At 42.6% G+C, this 15897-nt stretch overlaps 1 protein-coding gene across 1 annotated transcript in view; it reads right to left on the reverse strand.

The window, feature by feature from the left end:
* LOC110498179 (brain-enriched guanylate kinase-associated protein-like) overlaps positions 1 to 14773 on the reverse strand; it is a 43949-nt gene extending 29176 nt beyond the window's left edge. The window contains exons 1-3 of the mRNA XM_036955168.1: positions 14568 to 14773; positions 10841 to 11002; positions 7030 to 7096 (exon numbers count right to left, since the gene is read on the reverse strand). Coding sequence (XP_036811063.1) covers positions 7030 to 7096; positions 10841 to 11002; positions 14568 to 14638 — 300 coding nt within the window. The 5' untranslated portion in view covers positions 14639 to 14773. The remainder of the gene's footprint in view (positions 1 to 7029; positions 7097 to 10840; positions 11003 to 14567) is intronic.
* Positions 14774 to 15897: the final 1124 nt, after the last annotated feature.

The raw sequence follows: 15897 nt of genomic DNA on the forward strand, positions 1-15897 counted from the left end.
GTGAACAATTTTTGGGAAAATTACTTGTGTCATACACCAAGTAGATGTCCTAATCGACTTGCCAAAACTATAGTTATTTTACAATACTTTTTATGGAGTGGCTGAAAAATGACTGTTTAACAGTCATAACGATGGTCATTATGGCGAAACAGTTCTATTGGCTGGGAGATACAATCTGTTTTTCAGTCTCTCGATCCCAGCTTTGATGCACCTGTGCTGTCTCCACCTTCTAGATGGTGGGGGGTGAACTGGCCGTGGCTTGGGTTGCTGAAGTCCTTGATGATCCTTTGGCCTTCCTGTGACACTGGGTGCTGTAGATGTCCTGGAGGGCAGGCAGTGTGCCCCCGGCTAACCACACCACCCTCTGGAGAGCCCTGCGGTTATTGACGGTGCAGTTGCTGTACTGGGCAGGGATAAAGCCCAACAGGATGCTCTCAATGGTGTATCTCTAGAAGTTTATGAGTGTCTTAGGGGCCAAGACAAATTCCTTCAGCCTCATGAGGTTGAAGAGGCGCTGTTGCGCCTTCTTCACCACACTGTCTGTGTGGATTGACCATTTCAGGTTGTCAGTAATGTGAACACCGAGGAATTTGCAGCTTTTCACCCTCTCCAATGCGGCCTATTGATGTGGATAGGGCGTGTTCCTTCTGCTGTCTCCTGAAGATCACGATCAGCTCCTTCATTTTGCTGACGGTGATGGAGAGGTTATTTCCTGGCACCACTCCGCCAGAGCCCTCACCTCCTCCCTGTAGGCTAACTCGTCGTTGTTGGTAATCAGGCCTACCACTGTTGTGTCATCTGCAAACTTGATGATGGAGAAAGAGACCATGCAGTCATGAGTGAACTGGGAGTACAGGAGGGGGCTGAGCACGCACCCTTGTGGGGCCCCCCTTGTTGAGGATCAGCATAGCGGAGCAGTTGTAGCCTACCTTCACCAACTGGGGTCGGCCCGTCATGAAGTCCAGGACCCAGTTGCACAGGGCAGAGTTCAGACCCAGGGCCCCGCGTTTAGTGATGAGCTTGGAGTGTACTGTGGTGTTGAAGGCTGAGCTGTTGTCTGAACAGCATTCTTACATAGGTATTCCTCTTGTCAAGATGGGATAGGGCTGTGTACAGGCAATTGCATCAGTATGGATCTGTTGGGGCGGTATGCAAATTGTAGTGGGTCTTGGTTGTCAGGTAAGGTGGAGGTGATATGATCCTTAACTAGCCTCTCAAAGCGCGTCATGATGACAGAAGTGAGCGTTACGGGGCGATTGTCATTTAGTTAATTTACCTTTGCTTTCTTGGGTTCAGGAACTGGGATGGGGAGAGATTGAATATGTCTGTAAACACTCCAGCCAGCTGGTCTGCACATGCTCTGAGGACGCTGCTATAGATGCTGTCTGTGCCGGGAACCTTGCGAGGGTTAACACTCTTAAATGTGTTACTCATGTCAGCCACGGAGAACAAGAGCTCACTCTCCTCGTGAGTGGTGGTGGCCCGCATTGGTCCCCGCCACATACGTCTCATGTCTGAGCTGTTGAATTGTGACTCCACTGTTTTGCCTGTCTGTTTGCCTTATAGAGGTCATAGCTGGACTGTTTGTACTCGTCCATGTTCCCAGTCACTTTGCCGTGGTTAAATGCGATGTTCGTGCTTCCAGTTTTGTGAGAATGCTGCCATCTATCCACGTTTTTTGGATTGAATAAGTTATAATTGTCACAGTGGTAACAACATCTTCTATGCACTTCCTGGTGAACTTAGTCACTGTGTATGCGTCAATATTATTCTCAGAGGCAACCCGGGAACATATCACAATCTTGAAGCATAGATTCCGATTGGTCAGACCAATGTTGAACAGTCCTTACTTTGGGTACTTCCTGTTTAAGTGTCTGCCTATAGAAGGGGGGGTGGGGGGGGGGCAGAATGGAGGTGTGATCTGATTTTCCTAAGGGCCGTCCCAGAAGGGGGCATCCCAGAAGGGGGTAGCCGTCCCAGAAGGGGGAGTAGCAATGGTCAAGAATCCTCTGTCAACACTACAGTCAGCACAGCCAGGGAGGGCTGCATTCCACACAAATAGGGCCAGGAGTTGTTCCCTGACCATGTGACTTGACCAGGAAAATCTCTGGGCCCTAGTCAGGTAACACGTTTAGAAACAACTCCTGTCGCTACATAAAATAATGTAAACACTTTCAGACAACCCGCTTACACTACATTCTACATTCTACATTCTACATTCTACATTCTACATTCTACATTCTACATTCTCTTCCTAGGGTGTTGGTTCAATTGTTTGGTTTTGTATTTTTTTTGAGTGACCTTCTTGGTTTCTGCTCAGAACGTTTTAATTGCATGTTTGATTTGCTTGAACCTATTTTCTCGCAGTGTCTATCTAAGACCGTTTCCTACTCTATAAATATTTTCCCCTTGAAAATACCATTGTGAGACATAATAAAGGAATGGCAATCAGAAGGAGGCATACTTCTGAGGAAATACTTGACTATTTCCTGTCATGAACAGTGATTAGTTACACCAAGGTCGCTAGACAGACTATTATTTTGAAAAGCCAACCACCAATAATTTCACAACTGGAATACAAAAGAAGTGTGCGTGACAGAATATGATTTGTGATTCATTTTTCGGCTCTTGTCTTTTCTCCGTATGACAATGCAATGAGGATTACTCAGACCTTACAAAAATCCAGGCTAAGCGATGGGTGAAGAAACAACGAATAATACACAAACACTATAGAATTGGTGTAAATTATAGAGTTTTCTTAGATTAATGTTCAAAATCGGTCATGTCGTCTTATACCTCAGCACCAATGGATAGAATACAAAACATGTAGCACACAAATAGGGATGGCTGGAATCAACGTTGAGACAATGTTGTGCGTTGGTTGTGCTTTGATGGCCATACTTTTGGAACTAGTCAAATCACTATCTTCTGTATGAACAGTTGCCTGAGGAAATCACTTTGTCTTTAATCTTCTAAGAAGAGGTGATTGGGAAAATAAATTAATTTCACACACGGTCGTCTTCTATTAAAACGTCCTCACAGATAGGGAGCCATGGTGACTCAAATTTCTATTCTGATGAGATAAAAAAAAATATATAGTTTTAATCATGATACGTCTTAAATATGGACCTGTAGCGTGGCCGCGGTCTCATCTTGAACAGTAATGACATTGTCTTCGGTGTCTGAAGGAGGAACGAATGGGGAAGGGGAGCTCTCGACTGGGGAGACAGGGGGAGTAATAGTTTTCTAACAAGGTTCCATGGCAGGGCAATCACTTTGGACATTGATTGCGCTGCGTCTCTGATCATGTAACTACTTTGAGAGTGGCAAGAGAGGGGCCTCTCACCATGAGACTGCTTGTGTTTCGATCGATTTATACCGGAGTTCTCATCTAAGATCTCACACCAAAGACCACATACAGTAGCCGATCACTGAGAGAGACCGCCCCACCTCAATTCAGCAGCAGTATGGAATAATCATTAAACCCTTCTCAGGTGTTTTTACTCTTATCATTTTCCTCATACATTTTTGGATAGTTTTTTTTTTACATGATAGTTGTTGTTGGTTATTATGCCTATGTTATAATGGGTCCTACTGTAAACAAAGTACAACTTATAACGATTTCATATAGCATACATAAAGGCTTCATAAGCGCTACATGAATGCCTACATAGACACCATTTAGAGTGTGACATATGCTTATAGATGATTCATGTGTGTGTGTGTGTGTGTGTGTGTGTGTGTGTGTGTGTGTGTGTGTGTGTGTGTGTGCGTGTGTGTGTGTGTGTGCGTGTGCATGTGTGTGTGCGTGCATGCGTGCGTGCGTTTGTGTGTGAGTGAAGGGTGGTTGAGTGTGTGTAATCTCGGAAACCACCCCGAAAATCTTGCGTAATTACATCAGATGCTCGATTAGGTTCTGGAGAAGATGCATGAGAAAATACACTAATGAGATTAGCTAAGTCTCCACTAGCCTAAAACAGAAACTCAGCCAATGCCCCACCCCCTTTCCAAAAACGTTCTGCTTGAAACGCCGCACCCACCACCTCCACCAAACCTTATACATCCAAATAACCAGTGACGGAACATCAAAGCACTAGAACTACTGTCGCTCGTTAGTTGTCACATCCAGCAATCTTTTGACTGACGTTAAAGATACCATTTATGTTATGTAGTCTGTCCACGAGAGATTAGGGTGTATGTGTGGTGTTCTCTATGCTCTGTGTGTTGCTCAGTGAGACAGAGATGGAGCTCTCCTTTTTTTAATGCACTCATGCTTGACCCTGAGCAACAGGTCAGCCTTATCATCAACATTAATATTTGATAGCCTTTTCGTGTTTAAACGCTATAAAATATTCAAAGAACTCCATTGTAAATGTCACATAAGGAGTGCCGTGGAGACCTGTGAACCAATAACTATCAAGCCATCGACTTGTTTATTTACCAAGCGGAATTTAAATCTAATTGGAATGGTGAGAGGGGAGGTAAACATGATTTCTCAAGTCACTAGAGTGTGACGCATATAGAGAGCTGCCTGACCGCCTGTATTATAAAGAGCTGTCTCATAGAGAACTGTCTTATGGAGAGCTGCCTTATAGAGAGCTGTCTTATAGAGAGATGCCTGCGGACTGCCTTATAGAGAGCTGTCTTATAGAGAGCTGCCTGTCCAGCTGCCTTAGAAAGATATTCCTGGCCAGCTGCTTTAAAGATCGCTTATTCCTTAGATGCTTTATTGACGTGGCGAGCTGCAAGACCCCAGGGAATGACTGGAATGGCTGACGGGGAGAGCAGAGCAAGCCTCTGTACACCTCCTACATTATTTATGAGAACAAAGTGAGTGAGAGCTGAGGTACTTACAGGGATCATTAGGACACAACAAATCTATCCCAGTAATGTCAATACCAGCATCTCATTAATGCCCCTCCATCCCAGCTGTGAAGAGAAGGGGGAAAGAAGTGGATGCTTAAGCGACAGGACTTTATGGGCGCATAAGGTGATGTAACACACGGTAACTTTAAGGTCGGAATGCCAATTAAGGTCGGAATGCCAATTAAGGTCGGAATGCCAATTAAGGTCGGAATGTTGCCAATTCAAATTGTCTTTCTGGTATAAACAAGGCTAGTCCTTCACAAGTCTGGCTAAATGGAATGCACTTTAGTTCAATAGCCTATAGGTTAGGAAAGGGCTGTAGGAGAGCCATTGGCAACCCACACTGTCGGATGTAGGCTGGTCTTGGATGTCCGTTTCCAGGAGAACTAAGATGAGATGGTGTATCTGAGCTGCTTCGTTGACACCAGTATAGAGTGTCAGAGGCTGACACCATGCTGCTGGCAACTTGCAACAAACTGCCAACAACAATAGAGTTGATTTTAGGTCATTACACAATGCATATCAGCTCAATGATGTCAAATGGGAAGGTTGATGTTACTTTAGTTCTGCCTGATTGAGATTGACTGGCGGAACCAATCGAAAAGTCCCCAAGGTGCCAACACGGTGTGCAGAGGAGGCTGGTGGGAGGAGCTATAGGAGGACGGGCTCATTGTAATGGCTGGAATGGAATTAATGGAACGGTATCAAACACATCAAATATATGGAAACCACATGTTTGACTCCGTTCCATTTATTTAATTCCAGCCATTACAATGAGCCTGTCCTCCTATAGCTCTTCCCACTAGCTTCCACTGACTGTGTGGTATAGTAGTGGGCTTCAAATGAATGTATGGCTGTAGCAGTGTGGTGTATGGCTGAAGCAGTGTGGTGCATAGCTGTAGCAGTGTGATGTATGGCTGTAGCAGTGTGGTGTATAGCTGAAGCAGTGTGGTGTACGGCTGAAGCAGTGTGGTGTATGGCTGAAGCAGTGTGGTGTATGGCTGAAGCAGTGTGGTGTACGGCTGAAGCAGTGTGGTGTATGTCTGAAGCAGTGTGATGTATGGCTGTAGCAGTGTGGTGTATGGCTGAAGCAGTGTGGTGTACGGCTGAAGCAGTGTGGTGTATGGCTGAAGCAGTGTGGTGTACGGCTGAAGCAGTGTGATGTATGGCTGTAGCAGTGTGGTGTATGGCTGAAGCAGTGTGGTGTACGGCTGAAGCAGTGTGGTGTATGGCTGTAGCAGTGTGGTGTATGGCTGAAGCAGTGTGATGTATGGCTGTAGCAGTGTGGCGTATGGCTGTAGCAGTGTGGTATATGGCTGAAACAGTGTGGTGTATGGCTGAAACAGTGTGATGTATGGCTGTAGCAGTGTGGTGTATAGCTGTAGCAGGGTGGTGTATGTCTGAAGCAGTGTGGTGTACGGCTGAAGCAGTGTGGTGTATGGCTGAAGCAGTGTGGTGTACGGCTGAAGCAGTGTGGTGTATGTCTGAAGCAGTGTGATGTATGGCTGTAGCAGTGTGGTGTATGGCTGAAGCAGTGTGGTGTACGGCTGAAGCAGTGTGGTGTATGGCTGAAGCAGTGTGGTGTATGGCTGAAGCAGTGTGATGTATGGCTGAAGCAGTGCGATGTATGGCTGAATCAGTGTGGTGTACGGCTGAAGCAGTGTGATGTATGGCTGAAGCAGTGTGGTGTTCGGCTGAAGCAGTGTGGTGTACGGCTGAAGCAGTGTGGTGTACGGCTGAAGCAGTGTGGTGTATGGCTGAAACAGTGTGATGTACGGCTGAAGCAGTGTGGTGTATGGCTGAAGCAGTGTGATGTACGGCTGAAGCAGTGTGGTGTATGGCTGAAGCAGTGTGGTGTATGGCTGAAACAGTGTGATGTACGGCTGAAGCAGTGTGGTGTATGGCTGAAGCAGTGTGGTGTACAGTATGGCTGTAGCAGTGTGGTGTATGGCTGAAGCAGTGTGGTGTATGGCTGAAGCAGTGTGGTGTATGGCTGAAGCAGCGTGATGTACGGCTGAAGCAGTGTGGTGTATGGCTGAAACAGTGTGATGTACGGCTGAAGCAGTGTGGTGTATGGCTGAAGCAGTGTGATGTACGGCTGAAGCAGTGTGGTGTACGGCTGAAGCATTGTGGTGTACAGTATGGCTGAAACAGGTGCCTTACCGTCCTGTGCACCTTGTCCTCCAGGTCTTGATTGATCCTCTGTTGAGCTGCATAACTGCTCTGGATCCTGCATGACAGGAAAGAGTACATATTGGTGAAACATTGGCTATGTAAGTCAGAGAATGAACATGCTTTCAAAACCAAGTATTCATTGACTTCTTTTTTCAAGATGAATATGAAAATCCAAAGCAATGGATTTGGATTTGAAAATTATTCAATGGATATCTCTGGTTGTCTGTACTGCACAGTAATTCTTTTTGGACGAGAATCCTAGCCTCACAATGGAAGCATGGAAAAAACAATTTCATGTGATCAAAGCAGAATTTTGAATTCCTTTCGTGCTTTTTTTGGGGGGGGGGGGGGGGGGAGAGAAAAGCCGATGAAGAATGCATAATCAAACCCATAGGACTGACGCATGACTCATGAATGAGCGGAGGAATTTTGGCAACGTTTCAGCGCGAGGTGTGTTTCCTTGCACAAAACACTGTTTCTGGTCGGCTTCCAAAACATTAGTGGGTTTTAATGGAATAAGCTACTCTTCCATCTCCACTTTCCATTAGTTCAATCATTACCAGCATTAGGCTACTATCTCTTTTTTTAAAACCACACAGTGCTGCATGCCATTATCACTGGCCCTGGTCTCATGGGGGTTTGGCTACATTGTAGCATTTTTGACCCCATTGACGAAGCAGCTGTGGAGATCCATTATCACTGGCCCTGGTCTCATGGGGGGTTTGGATACATTGTAGCATTTTTGACCCCATTGACAAAGCAGCTGTGGAGATCCATTGTCACTGGCCCTGGTCTCATGGGGGGTTTGGATACATTGTAGCATTTTTGACCCCATTGACGAAGCAGCTGTTGAGATCCATTATCACTGGCCCTGGTCTCATGGGGGTTTGGATACATTGTAGCATTTTTGACCCCATTGACGAAGCAGCTGTGGAGATCCATTGTCACTGGCCCTGGTCTCATGGGGTTTGGATACATTGTAGCATTTTTGACCCCATTGACGAAGCAGCTGTGGAGATCCATTGTCACTGGCTCTGGTCTCTGTTATAGAAGAAATGACGTCGCTCTAGAACTGAAGTGGGCCTGGAGGTTACGTCAACAATGATTTCTCTCACAACATGTTCTGTATGCTTTAACTGTTCGCTGTCACATGTTCAATTGATATTGCTATTGCATTGGACAATTGTAACACAGGTTAGTTGTAACAGGTTAAATAACTCAAATTAGAAACAAAAGGTTTTATTCAATGTGCCAATGCTTGATTAGTGTCTCCACATGTCTATGAAGATTTTTTTCAAATTAACCATTGTTTTGGATTTTATATATATATATATATTTTTAAATAAGGTTATTTCTCTTTTTGGATTTTTGATCTGTGGAACATTCTCCATGTATCTAAACATATATAATTTTTATCAATAAGATATGATCTTTTGATTAGTATTGACTTTAATTAATAAGTAAAGGCTCCTGTGCTTGGGGTTGGTTTTAACGCCGTGGTAACGCAACTTACTCTCATCTAGAATTATATAATATAGAGATACATTCATATATTTATAGCACATTTCCACTGCTTTATGGCAACTTTGGCAGTGCAACTAAGAACATTTTGACAACTAATACAGAATATAATATTAAACTATGACATCCCTAAAAGATCAAAGTAATTAAAACAATTTTTTTTGTGTGTGTAATTTCATCCAAATATCAGTGGTATTGTTATACTACCCGTCATTTTGACAATTAAAGACATTGGTACAACTGTCCCATATACTGTTACAGCTAACCGTGCTATTGGGGTTAATTGTAACATCAGGACATTTTCTGACTTTGGGTCTTCAAGATATAATTGTGAAGAATCCACATTTTACACAGGTTTCTAAAACTTTGCAGAGAAATGTAAATTGTTTGTGTGACATTTTTTAATCTCTACACTGTTAGAGTAAATACATATTTTGTTTTAAACAACTCCAAAATGTGTTAGAATTGTCTCCGTCTCCCCTAAGTAATTTGTTATGTTTATTACTTTAAGTAAATATGGTAACTTCCAAATCAAAACATATTTTTTCTCTGTATCTGGCTCAAATGAGGCCAGTAATTTAGGGAAATGAAAAGCCACTGGCTACATAAGTAATTTGGTTGTAAATTGCTTTACCTTTCAGAGTTACTGGCTTTTGATCCAGCTCTACAGTAACACAGATGATTTAGCTAATTATGGTCTGGACTGAAGACATTGATTAGTTGAATCAAGGTATGTTACTGCAGGGAGGAATCACAGACAACAGTTGGAGAACCTTGCATTAGATTATTCCCAATGCAGATTCAGTTGAATTAGGTGATGTGTAAATACATTGACTCATTGAGTTAAGATGAACGATGACATAGTCATGATTTGTTAGACACAACAGCTGTGGTAAGATACTAAAGATGGTGTAACAGGACTGACATGTTGTAACAGGACTGAGATGGTGTAACAGGACTGAGATGGTGTAATGGGACTGACATGGTGTAACAGGACTGACATGTTGTAACAGGACTGAGATGGTGTAACAGGACTGAGATGTTGTAACAGGACTGACATGTTGTAACAGGACTGACATGTTGTAACAGGACTGAGATGGTGTAACAGGACTGACATGTTGTAACAGGACTGACATGTTGTAACAGGACTGAGATGGTGTAACAGGACTGAGATGGTGTAACAGGACTGAGATGGTGTAACAGGACTGACATGTTGTAACAGGACTGACATGTTGTAACAGGACTGACATGTTGTAACAGGACTGAGATGGTGTAACAGGACTGACATGTTGTAACAGGACTGACATGTTGTAACAGGACTGAGATGGTGTAACAGGACTGAGATGTTGTAACAGGACTGACATGTTGTAACAGGACTGACATGTTGTAACAGGACTGAGATGGTGTAACAGGACTGACATGTTGTAACAGGACTGACATGTTGTAACAGGACTGAGATGGTGTAACAGGACTGAGATGGTGTAACAGGACTGAGATGGTGTAACAGGACTGACATGTTGTAACAGGACTGACATGTTGTAACAGGACTGACATGTTGTAACAGGACTGAGATGGTGTAACAGGACTGACATGTTGTAACAGGACTGACATGTTGTAACAGGACTGAGATGGTGTAACAGGACTGAGATGGTGTAATGGGACTGACATGGTGTAACAGGACTGACATGTTGTAACAGGACTGAGATGGTGTAACAGGACTGAGATGTTGTAACAGGACTGACATGTTGTAACAGGACTGACATGTTGTAACAGGACTGAGATGGTGTAACAGGACTGACATGTTGTAACAGGACTGACATGTTGTAACAGGACTGAGATGGTGTAACAGGACTGAGATGGTGTAACAGGACTGAGATGGTGTAACAGGACTGACATGTTGTAACAGGACTGACATGTTGTAACAGGACTGACATGTTGTAACAGGACTGAGATGGTGTAACAGGACTGACATGTTGTAACAGGACTGACATGTTGTAACAGGACTGAGATGGTGTAACAGGACTGAGATGGTGTAACAGGACTGACATGTTGTAACAGGACTGACATGTTGTAACAGGACTGACATGTTGTAACAGGACTGAGATAGTGTAACAGGACTGAGATGGTGTAACAGGACTGACATGTTGTAACAGGACTGACATGTTGTAACAGGACTGACATGTTGTAACAGGACTGAGATGGTGTAACAGGACTGACATGTTGTAACAGGACTGACATGTTGTAACAGGACTGAGATGGTGTAACAGGACTGACATACCTGCGTAGTTTGTCAGTGAATTTCTCCAACTCTTCCTGGGCTCGACGGAGTTCCGTCTCCAGGTACTGACGGGTGGAGTCAAACTCAGACTCCACCATCTCTAGTTTGTGGGTGGTGTAAGACAGACGCTTGCGAAGATCATCCTTGTGATCATGTAGAGAACTAGGCAGGAAGTAGAGTGACAGGCAGACAGACAACGAGGTCAAAACAGCTCATGGTATCATTAGGTCTTAATTCAGGCTGTGAGCAGGGTTGGGGAGGTTATATTCTAAATGTAATCTGTTAGTTACTAGTTACCTGTCCGAACTTGTAATCAGTAACATAACTTTTGGATTACCCAAAATCAGTCATGTAATCTGATTACTTTCAGTTGCTTTTGGATTACTTTCCCCTTAAGAGGCAGTAGAAGAAAACAAAAAATATCCATCAAATGCATTTGGTGTGTCATCATAGTGGTCTCTGACATCATACTAGTCTCTGACATCATAGTGGTCTCTGACATCATAGTGGTCTCTGACATCATAGTGGTCTCTGACATCATAGTGGTCTCTGACATCATAGTGATCTCTGACATCATACTAGTCTCTGACATCGTAGTGGTCTCTGACATCATAGTGGTCTCTGACATCATAGTGGTCTCTGACATCATAGTGATCTCTGACATCATACTAGTCTCTGACATCATAGTGGTCTCTGACATCATAGTGGTCTCTGACATCATAGTGGTCTCTGACATCATAGTGGTCTCTGACATCATAGTGGTCTCTGACATCATAGTGGTCTCTGACATCATACTAGTCTCTGACATCATAGTGGTCTCTGACATCATAGTGGTCTCTGACATCATAGTGGTCTCTGACATCATAGTGGTCTCTGACATCATAGTGGTCTCTGACATCATAGTGGTCTCTGACATCATAGTGGTCTCGGACATCATAGTGGTCTCGGACTTGTGGTCAGGCTTGCTAAGGTCGAACAAATTTAAACTAACGCATTTTTTCAATGTTGAATTAAATGTAATTGATAAAACAGAAAAGTGATAAAATATATATATTATATTATATATTATATATTATATTATAGATATTATATTATATATTTCACGAATGTAACTGTATGTGAGCAATGCTAAATATTATTTATGTACAAATTCAAGTTCATGACTAGACATAACATACGTTAGATATTCATGACCTAAACAAAATGTTTCTGCACATGTATTGATAATTATACAATATGTCATCTACATATTGACTGTCTTCTGAAGTGGGATTCAAAATATACATTTGACATTCTCAAAAGGTATTAATTGTTTACAGTATGGTTGCATGACATGCATTTGTTCAGAACTGACTTAGTTAAATAAAGGGTCAAAATAAAAACACAATCGGACTTAGATAAGAGCAAAAGAGACAGGCATGAAATGGAGGTGAAATCTAATTCAGCTGGTGTGAAAATCCCCAGCCAAGGAAGGCCTGTGGGTATGTATTGATGGATGGAAGCTAGAGCGCTAATGATTTTCCATTGACAGCCAGGGAACAGGAACCAGCTCACAATTCTGTAATGGGTCACTCCCGTTACACACCTCTCCAGCATGAAATCACTGGCAAACCAGGAAGAGATTCTGATTCTATCGAGATGCAGCACCATGAGGGATTTGTGTGTGTGTAGGAGGAAGGATGTGAATGGGGTTATGGGGCTTGGTTGGTGAATAAGTTTGGTTTTATATAGATGGTGTACAGTATGTATCCATAGGAGAATACGGATAATTTTTATCTGGAGAGTGCATGAGTCAATAAGTTTCTCTGACGTAATGAGTTTCTCTGACCTTCTATGGTAAATGAGAGAGAGAATATTTGTGTGTGTGTGTGTGTGTGTGTGTGTGTGTGTGTGTGTGTGTGTGTGTGTGTGTGTGTGTGTGTGTGTGTGTGTGTGTGTGTGTGTGTGTGTGCTTGTGTGAGAGACAAAGACATACACAGACAAAGAAAAAGAGAGAGGCTGGGAATGAAATAGGTAGGAAAGGGAATGAAGAGCAGGGGGACAGTTTTCTCTGGGGATTTAGATTCTGGCTCAGAGACAATACTCCTGGAGACGTTCACTATCACACTGCCAGTGCCACACTGGTCTCATGTCACAGCAGTCCAGCGCCAAACTCAGAGGACGGCCCCTTTTAAGGGATCATGTGACTCTCTCACAGCCTGGTTGGCTATTGCAGAAATAGATTGACACGGCTAACCAGCTTGAAAGACATTACAGTGCATTAGAACGATGTAGGACAAAGGCTTGACTCTGTCTGCTTACAAATTATTGATGCATGGTATTCAAAACTGCAGTGAGGTTGTAGGAAATACGTCAGTTAAAGATGCGCTATGCAGGAATCGCTCCGGCATTTCCTGGTTTCAAAAATTTAAATAGTTTGCCTAATTTGAGTTTATATGACAAAACAAGCAAGTAGAGTGTAGAGAATCGCTGTACCATCTAAACCGCTGTGAAATATATGTCCCAGAACCAAAAAGATTGTACTTTCAACTGTTTGAAGCTGGTGTACAAAAACTAAACTTAAGAACGGGAAGAGAATAGAAATAGCAACATATCTACCACTTCTTAGACTTGCTTTCAATGAGAATGACAGATCTATAACCCACATTTCTATGTGAATTTAGTTGGGTCACATATTGCAGCTTTAATACGTCTACTGTAAACACATTATGCCTGCCAGTCTGGACGTTATGATAGGTGTCTTAGGGACTTAAGTTGTGGGTTAAACCCAGACTCTGACAGGCTAGGCTAGCCCTTGCATTTCCTACAAAGTCTTTACAAGACTGTCACTGAAAGCAGTAAGTGATTGGCAGGCATAGTATGCACATTGCATTGATTTCTGTGGCATAAAACACATCAGCTTTTCAAGGTTGCCTGTCTTCGTTATCTGAATAGTTGACACAGAAATAAGGTGTTAAATGAATAAGAGACTGATGTAATGAAATTGGTACCATGACAATGGCTTTTAATTGAGATTAAATTTGAACAGTGGTCTAAAGTACTTAAGTAAACATACTTTAAAGTACTACTTAAGTAGGTTTTTATTGGTATATGTACTTTACTTTACTATTTATATTTTTGACCACCTTTAGCTTTACTTCACTCTGTCCCTGAAGAAAATAATGTACTTTCTATTCCATGCATTTTCCCTGACATCCAAAAGTACTCGTTACATTTTGAATGCTTAGCAGGACAGGAAAATGGTCCAACTCATGAAGAGAACATCCCTGCTCATCTCTACTGCCTTTGATTTGCCAGACTCACTAAACACGAATGCTTAATTTGAAAAACTAATTCTGAGTGTTGGAGTGTGCCCCTGACTATCCGTAAATTTAAAAAGCAAGAAAATCGTCACTATTTAAGGATTTTTAAATGATTTATACTTTTACTTTTGATACTTAAGTACATTTTTTTAAATTACATTTACTTTTGATACTTAAGTATATTTTAAAATCAAATACTTTTAGACTTTTACTCAAGTAGTATTTTACTGGGTGACTTTCACGTTCATGTTAAGGTATCTTTACTTTTACTCAAGTATGGCAATTGGGTACTTTTTCTACCACAGCATTTTAAATTGTTTATGGTGTTAAGAAATAAAATGAATGAAGTGGATTCTTGGCTTGAAGTGGATATGATTGAATGAAATGAAAAGGGTGGCTTTTAAAAGTGGAAACTTCCATCTTACCTTCTTTTCTGATGCTTGCAACCATTTCTCCCGGCTTTGAGTGCTGTTTTCCCAATATATATCTTTTTCATATTCTTCGCTCTGCATTCACTTTCATGTGTTTTCTAGTCGATTCCCAATAATGCTGATGCAGAGTGTGACGTCTAACCTCAACCACTCAGGCCATAAGTCTTGCCTGTGGAGTCAGATAGCAGTTGTCTATCTGTGTTGACCCTGCCAACAGATCACAGAAACAGCGCTGCAGTCACAGATTAAATTGTATATGTTATACATTACTACGACTAGCTTTTAGGTTCTGTGAACTCATGCATTAATTTGCTCTTTTTGAACAAGCTCACATTCTTCACAGATGATATCGACGAAGGTCAAAGGTAAGATTAGTACTTCCTCCAAAGGCTCCAATGTGCCACTTGATGAGTTCCCCTTTCATATCTCTCCCTTTGTCCAATTCATAATCATCAACAGACACATCCACAAACAGCTAAATCCTATGAAGCATCGATGAAATGACCTGGCAGGTTATTCCCCTATAAATCAGTATTACAGAGCTGACAGAACCTACTGGTATTGTGTGTCTATTCATCACGCTCCACCTGGGCTGACTGTTATATCAGTAGAGGAGCTAGCTAGCGTTTATAACCTTGTCACTGTCACCCTGGAAATGCAGAGTAGTAGGGATGGGTCTGGTTGACTAACTGTGAGATGGAGGTAAATGAAAGTAGAGATGGCCTGCTGCTTTGCTGCTAGGCTAATGTTGGCAGTATTGACTGCATGGTTTACGAGATGAGACTAACACAGGACAAAGAGGAGCTTGAAGGGTGGGAGGTGATCAGACATCTTATTTCCACTGATTCCTCAATCACTAATTTCTCTAACACTGATTCCTCTATCACTCATTTCCAGTGGTATAAAGTACTTAAGTAAAAAATACTTTGAAGTACTACTTTTTTTCCCTAAAGAAAATAATGGATTTTTAATTTCATAAATTTTCCCTTACACCCTAAGGTACTCGTTACGTTTTGAATGCTTAGAAAGACAATTCCCGCACTTATCAAGGGAACATCCCTGGTTGTCCCCACTGCCTCTGATCTGACGGCCTCACTAAACAGAGAACATCCCTGGTTGTCCCCACTGCCTCTGATCTGGCGGCCTCACTAAACAGAGAACATCCCTGGTTGTCCCCACTGCCTCTGATCTGACGGCCTCACTAAACAGAGAACATCCCTGGTTGTCCCCACTGCCTCTGATCTGGCGGCCTCACTAAACAGAGAACATCCCTGGTTGTCCCCACTGCCTCTGATCTGACGGCCTCACTAAACAGAGAACATCC

Source organism: Oncorhynchus mykiss, chromosome 19, assembly GCF_013265735.2.
Source record: "Oncorhynchus mykiss isolate Arlee chromosome 19, USDA_OmykA_1.1, whole genome shotgun sequence".
In the NCBI taxonomy this organism is placed as follows: Eukaryota; Metazoa; Chordata; class Actinopteri; order Salmoniformes; family Salmonidae; genus Oncorhynchus; species Oncorhynchus mykiss.